The sequence below is a fragment of the Varanus komodoensis genome, unplaced genomic scaffold, assembly GCF_004798865.1.
Source record: "Varanus komodoensis strain SLA01 unplaced genomic scaffold, ASM479886v1 scaffold1, whole genome shotgun sequence".
Taxonomy (NCBI): domain Eukaryota; kingdom Metazoa; phylum Chordata; class Lepidosauria; order Squamata; family Varanidae; genus Varanus; species Varanus komodoensis.
In genome coordinates, this window is record NW_025335268.1 from 131,513,160 (window position 1) to 131,526,628 (window position 13,469).

General features: G+C 40.9%; 1 protein-coding gene across 6 annotated transcripts in view; it reads left to right on the top strand.

Annotated features, from left to right (window-relative positions):
• Positions 1-13,435, top strand: part of LOC123031598 (complement decay-accelerating factor-like) — a 24,821-nt gene extending 11,386 nt beyond the window's left edge. Inside the window, exons 4-10 of one of the 6 annotated variants that reach the window (XM_044446816.1) lie at positions 1,466-1,551; positions 3,131-3,325; positions 5,192-5,221; positions 8,853-8,885; positions 10,132-10,195; positions 10,571-10,667; positions 13,294-13,435. In XM_044446816.1, coding sequence (XP_044302751.1) covers positions 1,466-1,551; positions 3,131-3,325; positions 5,192-5,221; positions 8,853-8,885; positions 10,132-10,195; positions 10,571-10,652 — 490 coding nt within the window. In that variant the 3' untranslated portion in view covers positions 10,653-10,667; positions 13,294-13,435. Of the gene's footprint in view, positions 1-1,465; positions 1,552-3,130; positions 3,326-4,150; positions 4,336-5,058; positions 5,862-8,852; positions 8,886-10,131; positions 10,196-10,570; positions 10,668-13,293 lie in introns of those variants that run through there. The other 5 variants (XM_044446772.1, XM_044446793.1, XM_044446783.1 and 2 more) reach the window with 5 other exon arrangements.
• Positions 13,436-13,469: the final 34 nt, after the last annotated feature.

Here is a 13,469-nt window from a genome sequence, read left to right on the forward strand (position 1 = left end):
ACCTCTCTCTCTCTCTCTCTCTCCCTCTCTCTCTCTCTCTCTCTCTCTCTCTCTCTCACACACACTCACACACACACACACACACACACACACACACACACACACCAACAATGAGAAAACAAGAGCATCCAGCAAAAATATCTTATTTTAGATTCAGGATATGCCTTCCACAAGAGAAGGGGCTTGGCTTGCAGAAGCTTCCTCTGTTATATTTTTGGGAATCTCCCCTCCCCAACACACACACCACAGGTCACCACAGTCAGCAGAGTTCCCTGACAGAATGGCTGTAATTTTCAGAGGCTTGAAAGAGCAGCCATGGGAAGGTAGGGACAAAAACGTCTACCTTCGCCAGCACAATTAGTGGAGTTTTGCTCAAATCATCGTTTTATTGTTTAAAATGTTATAGCTTCACTGCACATCCACAGAAGTACTGACTTGAGAAGAATGTTCCAGGTTGTTCCAAAGTTAACAGGGTCTCTTGTTCTGTCCGCAGTGGAAAAGGGGAGTGGAGAAAGCTAAATGAAGAGGAAAGTCACATGATTCATTTTCCAGCAGTTATTCTTGTGTGGAGGAAAGTGTTATAGTGGAAATTGGCATATGTTCTCATTTATTTTGTAAAACTAAATTATTCTCAGCTGATGTGAGCAAGCATGCAGAAAATACAGCTGGTTATACTTCTAATCTGGATCTCTGAACTTCCTCATAAAACCTTTGACAAAGAAACTGATGGATAGATGGCAAGCAAATATCCCTCTCCCCAACAAATATTGGATATATCACCTTCTGGGGAGTATAATGCTTAATTATCCCCCTTTTAAAGAAAGTTGTTATTTTTAATAATGCCTCCAGGAAGTCTGGAGAAGCCAGAGGCAGGCATTGCTGGCAGAGCTGTGTGGATCAGGGAACTTTACCCAATAGAACTGTGTGACTGTCCAAAGTTATGGCTGGTGGGGGCAGAGTGGAGCAGACTGAATGTGCTAGGAAAATGTTCTATCCCAAATGCACCAGCAGTAGGATTTCTGCCTCTGACCAAGCCTTGGGCATCAAATAAGAGCTCAGTTAGTCTGATCCTAGCAGGTAAGGCAGTAATCTTGCATGCATTTACCACATGGATCTGCTATAAACCTTCTAAGCTCTGTCACCAGCCATGTTTCTGAATATTTTTGAGGAGATGAGTGCCATGTTTAACTGTCAATATTTCGTGTTTACTTAAGTTGTAGCAAACCTATCTCACATGGCTACAGGTAAAGAGTTGGTAAGGGGAGTTAGAGTGAGTGAGTTAGCAATGTAGGGGAAAATGCTTCAAAGAGTCTACATGCAAACTCTTGCATAACAACATTTTAATCTTCCAGAAAAGATTAAAAATCTTCCAGAAATATTGCTTAAGTAGTTCATTTTTAGTTGTGAATTCTTAAAGGAACTACAGAAGAATAAGATAAGATGGTGCGTTGTTGTTTTCCTTTAGGTACAGATTGATGGGATACCCGTCTATCCAGTGCGCCCTGAATGAAACTGAAGTCGAATGGCAACCAAAGCCTCCCAAATGTCAACGTGAGTCTCTCCCAGTACTTTTGTACAGATCTAGCAATCACCACAACAGCAATGGACTTGAACGATGTGAGAATGCTCAGACTATGCAGGAGAATCTGAGATTGTAACCTCTCATCATGCCAGCTTGAACCCTCAAAACCTGCACTAAAGCTGACTTGAGCAAATGTAGTCTGGCCTTCTCCAAACTCATACTAAGCTGTTCCCACACCAGTGGCACCAGGTGGAGTGGCATTGAACTAATACTCACACAGGATTGTAGGAAGAGAAAAAAATCATCAGATGTTGAGGAAAAGATTACTGTTGGAAGTTCTTTTCTTCAGATTTTAAATTGCTCTGCTCTTGGCTACCTTCTCTTCTGTCTTTTTTGTCTCTAATTGGCCACTATTTCCTTATAGTTAAACCTCAACTTACTTTCTTTACTCTCTTGCTGACGCTTTTAGTGGGAATTCACTGCATTTTGATGTCTGCCTCTCTTCCACCTTACATTTATCCTGTAAGTACTGCTTAGTACCCAGCTGCTGAGAACTTTATCAGTAATAAATATTAGCTTTCTTTGATTTTAGGATTTTCTGAATAATAAGGTGAGGTTGTGAATTCGGTGCCATTTGGTTAGACAGGGAGTTAGAAAAGGATATTAATATTAGCTATTAGCATTTGCTGGTGATGGCTTGACCATCTTTCACTTAGAGCAATTTTGGTTTCATGCTTAAAGTATGATACTCTTTAACGTAAGAGTAAAGCTGCTAGCCAGGGAGCAAGTACCATTGAAATAAAGTGAGTTTATCTCTGAGTGTACATGTATAGGACTGTACGGAAAGTTTTTTCTTCCCAGTTGACTTGTCTATTTCTTATTCTATCACAGCCAACTTTAAATCTGGTTGTGATATATTGTCATGTTATCCCCAGGACCTGTTCAAATTGCACATGAAGAAGCAAATAAACATCTAGATTCAGCCTATTTCGTAACGTCTAAAAACACCTGTCCCTTAAGAAAAAAATATTCAGGTGATTGGGTAAAGGAGATGGGGAATGAGTCTGAGGTATTTAGTGAGTGGCCACACCTAAATTATGCACTGAGGTTTTGTTGAAGGGCAACTGATTTAGTCTAGAATTTCCTTTTGATACTGATTAGTGATACATTAAACTGTACTTCAGGGTGACATTCAGAAAATGCTTTTTTAATATACCAATACTATTGTGATTCTTCATCCATCAGGGCCAGTTTCCTGTTATGTGCGATCAAGTTGTCTCTGACTTAGGGCAGCTCTATGATTGAATGCCCTCCAAAATTTCCTGTGCTGGACAGCCCTACTCACAGCAAAGCTGTGGTTTCCTTTCTGGAACTGATCCATCTCATAGTTGGAGAAGTGGCTTATGATTAACTAAAAATTGATGTGGCACAGGATTAAAACTTACTTCAGTTATCTATGCTGGAAAAGGCCTAATGTTGAGCATTAAAAAGTTATGACAATTCTTCATTTCACTGTAACATATCCAACTTAAGAAATATGCTAAAACAAGCAAAAGTTTAAAACTGAAACATACTTTAATACTGATAAACTCGCTTTCTGTTTTGCAGAGATCACCTGCTCACCTCCTCCTAATATTTCTCATTCATCACATGATGGTGAAAGTATAAGAATCTTTGCTTACAACTCAACAGTAACTTATAAGTGTGATCATGGCTTTTCACTTATGGGGGATGCTTCTATACGTTGTGCAACAGAAGATAAAATAAGTGGAGTCTGGGAAGGTTCTAAGCCTGAATGTAAAGGTAAAAACAATCTCTCTCTTAAGCAAGAAACTCTGTAAAGATTTAATAACTATCTTCTAACAGTTGCTGCTTATAAAAAGATTAGGAAATGGCAGGTATTAATAATAATGTAATTATTAAGATTTATATTTAAGACACTTTTTAGTCAAAGTGAAATTTACGGTGAATCCCAGGGATATTTTCCCATAGTTGGAAAAAGGTAGGCAACAAAGAAGTAAAGGCGAAGACCTTTTTATTGAAACATCATTTTAATTGTTAATATTATTTGCTTGTTTTATCTGGCCAGGGCGACTTATTTTATATTGTTAATTTGTTTTATATTTTGAATGTATTATATTTTAATTTTATGTTGTGAGCCGCCCCGAGGCTTCGGCGAATGGGGCGGCATAGAAATGTTTTAAATAAATAAATAAATAAATAAATTGCATTAGATTCAGAGATTAACTATGAAAAAAATATGGTGCTGTTTGAGATAAGAGATTGAGTGATGTGGTGGAAAATTTTTGCCCTCTGGGCTCCAATGTGTGAGCACTAAAAAGTTGTGTCTGTGGTGCTACAGAGCACCAAAATGGTTAAAATTAGATTGTTACAAGCTAAATGTAACCCTCTGGGGGCTCTGTAACAGTTGCAGGTGGCTGAAAAGGTAAACAGGAGCCTGCAAACAAATGAATTTTAATGTTACTAAAGGCATTCTGTAGCACATTGGGTGCTATTTGTTTAATTTGCTTAATTCAGCGGAACAGGGGTGATGGTGATGGCACAGCAGAAGGCTGAGTGGTTTGTGTGTTGGCCACCCCGCGTTAGAGAGCAGTCCTATCCCTCCAGGTGCTGCAGGGCCTCTCTGCCCTCATTGTGCCTTCCGAAAGCTCCACAGACTGCCAGCAGTAGGTGCCAAACCAGGACAGTTCAGGGGTGAAGATGGCTTTGGATCAGAGAAACCCCTGGATCTGGGCTTTCAGCTATTTCAGCATGGAGCAGGACTAGCTTATTTTCCTGCCACTGGTTTCAAGGTGTGTGTGTGTGGGGTGTGGTGGGGGGGAGTGGGTGTTCTAACAACCATCCACTGACCTAAAAGGTGTAGTAAAGACCCCTCCCCTCTCACCTAAACCCTTGCTCCAGCTAGCATGGCTTTGGAAGGAGGGATGATCCTCCAGATTGCTTCCCCTAATCTAGTCATCCTCAACCTTATGCCTTCCAGACACATTTTGACCACAGTACCCAGCATTCCTAGTCAATGGCCTGCTGGGTGAGAATTCTGGGAGTTGCAGTTCAAATGCCTCTAAAAGGCCACCAGGTTGGGGAAGGCTCCCTAACCCACTTCAAAGTGTGTGTCTACTATCATGGTTTCTTAGCCTTTAGACCTAGCTTTTGAAAGAATTTATCAACCTTGCAACGAGACACTTGAAAATTTCTCAGAATTGTATTAGTCAAGCTCCAAGCACTCTTTATTCATTGCATCTCCATGTGTTACCTTAAGTTCTTATTGTTCCTGATGGGTTTTAAATCTATAGTATATCAGTTTTTCTAAAATATTGGGAAACAATTTGCTGTGGAAAATTGTATGTCATTGAAATTTTACATGTTGAGTCTCAGAGCTGCATTTAATTAAGAGGCTGCAATATTTAAATATAATCAAGGCTATATTTTGAAATCGACAATGCCCTTTTTGGACAAAATGCATCCTTAGCAAGCTGTGAGTTTACAAATTTAAATGTGATTATGTTCATTTCCAGTATTGTTCAGGAAGGATCAGTTTATGCTACAAACAATATCCAATTTCAAAATGACTTCATCATTTGATTTGTAATGTAGCCACTACTATGCTAACCACTACGATACTTAACTCATCCATACCTCTTGCTATAGGACTACTGAAGAAAGATCGTAATTCCTCAGGTGAGTTGAGGAAAAATTTTGCTCTTGTCCTCTGTAGGGATAGCAATGAAGCACGCACATTTTATAAATAAATGGATCATCTTACTGTAAGTGTCTATGATACAGATATTTCTTACTTCAAATAGACTGTAACGGTAAAAAGATAAGTCAAATGATAGTTTTGATCTAGAGATAGGCAGGACAAGATTAGTGTGCTTATTCATGCTTTTGCCTTTTTGGTGCTAAGATGTTAAGATATGAAAGTGGCAATACCCTTCCAAACATCAAGGGACTACACCAGGGGGTCAGCATGGTTGGGCAACTGCAGAGGGCCCACATGTCAGCAGGGTCCCACTGATGAGAACTCCGGGATCTGCTCCTTCTCTTCACCAGTAGATCAGTAACAGTATTTGTCATGGCCTAGGTTCTCTTTGGTGCTCTTCCTGACAAGAAAGCCGCTTGTAGCAAAGATGAGGAAAAGGAGAAGCAGCAGCAGGCAACAGTGTTGGTGACAAGGTGGATTAACTGAAGGTGAAGAACCCATGTCAGTGTGCTGTTCAAGGTCCCTCTAAAACAGGGGTCTCAAACTCAACTTACCCTGGGGGCTGCTGGAAGTAGAGTCTGGGTGAGGCTGGGCCGCATCAAGTAGTCCACCACCGCAGTGGTGGTGGGCCGCTCATCCGGAGGCCGGCCCGGGCGCCGCCGGCGCTTTGAAGGCCGCAGGGCCCCTCCCCGTGCCCCGCCCGTCCCGGCAATTGGCCCGCGGGCCGCGAGTGTGAGACCCCTGCTCTAAAACCTGCATGTAGAGCCAAGCACTGCATGCAACCTCAAATCTGCTGTCAATATTGAAGATGGGACATCAAACATAGATGAAGTCCACAAATTTATTTAAGTTCTGTTCAGGTATTCCTAATCCTAATGGAGCAAACTATGAACAAGCAAGCTTACTCCATTTCTACTTCCCTGCTTGCCTCCAGAATGTGGACAGTGATCATCTGCAACAGGTAATCAGTTCTAGTGGTGTAGGCTTCCATGGTATTGAGAACTCTGGAAATCAGGGTCCTAAACGCTGTGGGGAGTTTCATGAGTACAGCAGGCTCCCCATTGTAGGTATTTATTCTGTAATTCTTAGAGGGCAATGAATGGGGGCAAGAGGACTGAGCCAGCGCAAGTACCCAGGGTTCTGGTGTTAGGGAGTCTCCCTGTCCAATGCTTCTAAGTTTCCAGATCTGCATATTTTTGTCTTTTCGTCTTATTTGCTTGCCCAACTGCTGGCTGCCTGTCAGTGTAGTGTGTTTCAGTGGTAGACAGAATAATATGTATTGAGTTTTGTTTTTGTTTTATTTGTTTCATTGGCACTGAAATATCAGCAACTGTGGATCCAAACACAACCGTTAAGTAACAGACCTAATACAAGAAGGCCATTTGCTTGTTTGTTGTTGCACTTCCTTGAATCTAATCTTGGAGCTTTTGAAGTTTGAGGGAAGGTGATAAAAAGATAAGAGCATCACCTTTTTCCTTAAATAACAGTCAGAATTCTCTGGATTAATTTTTTAACTGCTGTCATTAACTAGCTCCAAGCTATTCTTCCTGCTCATGCATCTTCCTTTTTCATATAGAAGATGTCTATACTGCTACCCTAATTAGCCTTGCAAAAACATCCGTGTAGGCCAAATAAAATGAGGGATTCTTGGAAGTTGATATTTAAACAGGGTTTGATGGGGAACCTTAACTAAAAGGAGATTCAGGATGCTTCCAGAAAGAGGACTCTTAATGCTAGCAATCAAAAGACATAATAGGTGACTTTGCAAGACTTGAAAACAAACAATGAGCACACAGTGCATTTTCTGAGGCACCTCCTGCTGCCTCAGCCCTCCCACCAGTATCCAGGGGAGCACTGAAGGGAGCAGAGTGGAGATGACAGCTGCCCAAAATTGCACAAATGACTATCAGAGGCCTCCCACTGCTAATTGCAGCAGAGAATGGCTGCTTGGCAACCCCCCTTTGCCTGAATCAACAAGAGTTAGTGGTGGAGTCACATTCTGCTCTGCATCATCCCATGAAGACCCAGGAGAACACGGCTTGCTTCCCTGTCTCTCCTTGTCACTATCACTCACTATGGTGACTGCTCAATTGGAGACACATTGAACAATTCTCCTGGGCCTCCTCTGCTACCACCCAAGACCCAGAAGAATGGATGCCATGTTCTCAACTCCCAAGCAGGGCTTGGGAATGTGATGTATGCAGACAACAGTGCTTGCCTCCTTAAATTACATTTGTAAGCTGTCCCGAGATGCCAAGGCATGTGGTGACGGGATATAAAAGTTTTAAATAAATAAATAATAAATCCCATGTGGGGCTTGGGAAAGCAGCAGGTGTTGGACACTTTCACCACTACATACCATCACCTTAAGTCCTGCAAGGTGCTTGAAGACTCCAGCATCAGCACACAGGAGCAGGAAAGCCAATGAAAGCTTCCCAAACTGCCATTTGGGCACTTTGGGCAGATGTCATTGGCCATTTGGCGAGAGTAGCAAGACTTTATGCTAGTCATGCTAAGCAGCTTTGTAGGCTTTGGGGATTATGTAGTCTGGGTTTGGATGATTTGGCAAGGCCAGGGGTGGTTATGAAACTACAGCAAGCTCAGACTTATTGAGTGGCCTTCCAGCTAAAAAAAGGCTCCCCTGTGGAGCAACAGATTCAGACCACATGCTAAGTCAGCATGGTTTTGAAACCACAGTGGACGGATGAGTTATACAAGCAAAATCACTGACATTTCGTGGAGAGAAAAAACAAATGGAAGAAGTGAAGGTTTTTAATAAAAAAAAGGGCTCATAAATGAAAGATGAAAACTTCTGGATCTTCTGTAAATTTCAGTGTATGTGAAAGAATGATTGAATGCCTCATTTGGAAACATCCCCAGATATACAGTATGTTGACAAACAACTTGCTTTATATATATTTATTTTCCATTGAGGAAACTACTCATGAATATAGGCTTAGCATGATCCATTTATTCAGAAGCTAAAGTCAAGTAAATTGCTGAGACTCCATATATATCTATGCTAGTTCAAATTCCAACCTATTCTAGCTGAATCTGATGTTATGTTTTTCAGGCTCTGATACATATGATTCCTGTTTTCATAGGAAAAATGCAACAAAAGCCAAAATAGGCACCTACATCAATAAATTGTTCTTCCAAAACCATTATTTGGTTTACCTGTTGAAGCTCCAGAGCTAGTGAAAGTGGGATGCAATTACAAGATTGAAATGGGGTCAAATTTCTTGTTTTCGAAATGGACAGATTTGAATGTTTTACTTTAAGATGAGAGTTCACTTGGGTTGCATTAACCCCTCTTCCAACCTTCTTAGGTTGCCTTCCAGTATTGAAGCCTTCAGTCCCTCACTCCACTATAGCTTTAGATTTGATGTACTTCATTATCACCCTTTCTTTTTTGTCTAGTGACAAGAATTAATTGGAGATTAGTTCTTTGTGCAAAAGAAGCTGACTGTGTTTCTCTTTACTATGCCAGGATTAACTTGCAGGAGATTTGGTCCAATAAATGGATTCGCCTTAAGTAACATGTCTATGTGCATTATAAAAGTGTATGTGTTATAGCTCCTTAAAAACATTTTGTATTTTTGCTTTAAGGGCTACTATACCTTGGACTGCTGATTGGTATCTGTAAGTTATCCAGAAATAAATAAACAACCTCCCCTGTACCCCATTAAGATATTTCCTAAATAATAATTATTAAGTTTTTGCTTCTGGGAGGGGTAGAAGGGAGACCTACTGAGCAGAGTAATGCTGCATGAACGAGTTTACATAATCATGATCAATGTGATGGCCACTTACTCCAGTCATTTAGATTCTTCCCCATATGGGGAGGTGTATGTGTGATCCCTTAATTTGTAGAACCCAAGGCTATGGATGCTCCATTTGGTTCATAGTACTGTACTCAACATTTGAGCTTCCCTCCGGTGAATTTCTTCACCAGGCTTACCCAAACTGATGCCTTCTGGTTGTGTTGTACTGCTGTTCCCATCACTCCAAATTATCCCAGGGAACATGGCAAGTGCCCATAGATATCATTCTTCCATTCCTCTGGGAGATTAAAAGCAGATGAAGTCTCTTTGCTATTGTTTCAAATTTAGTATAATTTGAAACAATAAATTTAATATAATTTTATTTTATAAATGTCCCTTTTTGGAGGCAGGGGTGGGAGAGAGAGGTACCAGGCAACACCATTCAATATGGTGTTGAATGGTGTTTCACCATTCAATACGGCCCAACTCTCCTGTCTTGGAGGAGTTTAGACATCCTACCAAAGGCAGCAGACGGAAGCAAAAATTTTGCCTTCCTAAAGTTTTACTCAATTTTGTCCATCTAAGCATTTTGCCCCAGCACATCAGAACGCACTGAGGGTGCCACAAGCCTCATGTTCTGAGCTCAGCCTTTCAACCTTAGAGCTACAACTGGCGCAGAAAAAACTGTGTTGGCTGTGAAAGCCGATGAGGGTTTTTTGAAGTCTCAGCTCTGACCCTGACATGTGGTTCTGAGATCAGATCTGCAGCTCTGACTTTCCCTATGCAAAGGGATAAACACAGTCAGTGTTTCCAGCTTGCTCACTTGCTGAAGCATGGCTTAGTGTCATGTGGATGAGCCTCAATATGCTCATGTGCACCACCTCCCCTTTCTTGCTCCAGTTCTGCTAAGAAGTGGAATGTGCAAGCTTTTGCCTCCAATTTAAACGAACAGTAGTTTGGCATTATATCAGAACCCTAAACTGTGGTTAATTATAGCATGTTAAAATGAACTCGCCTCATAATGGATTTGATTCCTAAAATGATTCCTAATGAGATAGCATCTGTTCTGTGATAATGCTTAATGTATAGTTTTCAACATCGAATCTTTTCCACACCCTTTTCAGCAGCACTTCTGATTATGGCTGTCCTTTGTGTTGTTGCTGTAGCTATACTGCAAGTGGGAAAAGGGTAAGTCAGTGATAGTAACAGTTTATGTTCAGATAGTTTTCTTATTCATCCCATTATCTGTTCCATCTTATAGTACCTCATCTTTTCTTCATTTTTCTTGAATGTTTGTAGAATGTGCAAAATGTTTGGTACGCCAACAACTTTTAGTGGCACTCTTAAAACTCCACTTCCAACATACTGTACAGCACATGCAATTAAAAGTAGGATTAGACTCTTGTACCTGTCAGGCATTCTGTATAGATAAGAATAGGCCACCCCTTGCAAGCGTTACGCGCTACTGAGTTCTCACTGCACAGCAGTGTTTACTTTTTCTTTCCCTTATGTGACTATGTTTTGCTTCATAGTCTCAACTGCCACTTTTCTTTTTCTGTTCAGTTCTTATACTTTCAAACAAGAAACCCCAAGGTGTGCGTTTTTATGCAATATGCGCAGCAGAAATAAGAAACAACACACCTAATTTGGGCCTTGAAAGGTATATGTTTTTCTTATTTTTGGAAGTCATTTCGTCAGAATCTTGCATGTTCTTGCATTTCTACCTTTCCAAGCATGTCTGGCCTGATACTCTCCATATGTTTTAGACAACTCTCAGAATTCCTGACTGCTACCCAGGCTAGGTCTGTTGGGAACTTAAGTCTAAAGCATGCAGAGGGCACCAGGTTGGGGAAGGCTGGAATAAGCTGAATCCATGCTGTTATACTCCTGGCTAAACTTCTAACCCTTTTGCTGGCAATCAGACTGATCTATGCAAATCTGCAAATTGAGCAATGATTACTTGACATACCACAGCAGAGTTTACATGCTTTTTCTAGCATGGCAATGCTTTAGGTTCATAGAATATATACTAAACTGGTTTCCTCCTGTAGAGAGAATGTGTTGACTTTTATATTTGCTCCCCAGCTTGCTTTTTATGCAGGATTAGTACAGGATCCTGTATAATGTTCCTGTATTGTTTTTAATTGAGTTTGTTATTGGAGGTTTTTTGGCAAGGAAAATGTTGTGCTTTTTTTCTTCTTTGTATATCTTTTTGCAACAAAAAGAGACTTGTGACAATTGCAAAGACTAATGTACTCTTAGCCTGGGCTTGATTTCAGTGGTTGAGGGGCATATTTTTAAGTGTACCTTGATCTACAGAGCACTAGTGCAACTACTTTCTTCCAGAACCATTCAGTCATTTTAGCAGTTTTAAGAAATTTGCTTATAAGAGCTGCAGGATCCACATAATCAACATAACAAAGCCTGTTTCTAGAGAGCCTAGTACAGTAACACTGCAGGCCAGTGTGTTTACTCAGCTGTATGCTCCATTTTAATTCAGTATTACTTTCTCCTATAAGTGAGCATATGATTGCCTCCTAAATCTATGCAATATCCTTCTGCCACAGTTTACTGGTTCCAACACTAGCATTGCTAGTAAAAATTATGTATTTTCTTATTTTTTAACTGAGGACAATGATGGTATTTGAGCAGGCCAGATCTTCATTTAGCTTTTCTATTAGTGGCTCTGATCACCTTTTTCTTCATTACTTCTCCTTATTATATCTAACTCTGTACTAACTTCTCTTTTTACATCATTAACCTCTTTTTGTTAGCATTCGCCAATCAAGGAATGTCGTGATTCTGAGCTGATTCATGATACTGATCTGTGCATTTCAAAGTGTAACAATAAAAGAAGCTACGATCAATCAGGGTACAAAAGCACAAGCTACATTTTATATTCCTGGTTCTTTCCCATTCTGAAGCTCTCTTAATATTTTGGACTAGAAGTGCCAAAGTAACTGACTATCCTGGGCGTTGATAAGAGTTGGCTTCTACAAAAACTGGAGGAGACTAGGCTGGACAAGGATGGTATACACAACTCCTCTCAGCAACTGGCCCCAAAGTATGCATTTTTAAAAAATCCCAATAATTTTAAAGAGCCACTTAAGCTGCCAGTGACAGGCTGGTTCTAATGACACCTATGTGCACACGTGACAACATACACACTGTGAAAGAATGCACGTGGGCATGACGGGGTTACATAGGCCAACTGACTCTTGTTGCCATGCATCATAGCCATGCTGCTGATGGATCCAGGGGAAAGGCTTTCTAGGCACCTGTATATTTAGAAGGGTTGGGGAAGGGCTTTTGACCTGCACTGATGTGCACAGACCTCTTCCATGCAAGGAGAAATCCTGACTGGGCCAGAGGCCCTCCTTGCATATAGAACTCTATGCGCATACAAGGACACATTGGAAAAGCCTTTTCCACATCATCCAAACACATGGATGGTTAGCATTTCTGTCATGGGCAGTGGCAACAGGGGTGCAAGGGTATGAGCCACTTTGAATTTATTAATTTCAGATGCAGGAGCTATTTTATATAGCCAAAATAGTGCTACTGAGAAACAGGAGGAGGATATCAGCACGGTTGGTCATACTGCAATATTTGCAAAAATAGAAAATATGTTATGAAAAAGGCATTGAGAGGAGAACCCATCCAAACAGCTAAATAAGGAGCAAGCAAGCTCAGAGGCCATGCAATGCTGAGTTTCTTTGGTGGGAAATAGACAACTGGGAAAGGGAAGGAAAGGAGTATCTTGACAGAAGCTGTGACTGGCTGGAACCTGAACAAGAGCACTCCACAAACAACAGTGTTCTGTTGTAGCAGGTTTCATTGGACTAGTCTGGTGAGGAAAAACTCCAGCACATGCAAGCAGCAGTTTGCTGTTAAACTGCTCTCATGTTGGTGGTTGGGCAGTCTAGCTCTGGATGAAGAGCAGAGGTGCTCTTTGCACCTTCTTGCCCTTATGATAAGTATCTTGTTAAATTTTAATAAATACTCCAGTGTAGGAGTGGGAGGACATTCAGCCTTCAAAAAATTAAAAGTAAACTAATCTAAACCTTCTGCAGAATTACAGGGTATTGCTGTCCGGGCTCAGCATTGTGATCATTCCAGGAATGGCTTATGGCTGCTTTTGCATGGCTGTTCCAGTGCTCATTTATTGTTTGAACAAATGAGCAACTGCTCTTAACATTTTTGTTTTACTTTGGTTTTTATGTTTTGCAGATGGCTTAGAGACTGAGGCAGGCATGTTTTACATTAATCTTATTTTATTTTTACAGGGGAATTTTTTGACTGCCACCTGTGTGTTGCCAATAAACTTGCAAACATAATGGAAGAAAACAGCTTTGCATACAAACTTTGCAGTAAAATTTGCTCACTTAGATGTCATGCAATAGCACATGCGCGCGCGCTCTCTCTCTCTCTCTCTCTCTCTCTCTCTCTCTCTCTCTCTCTC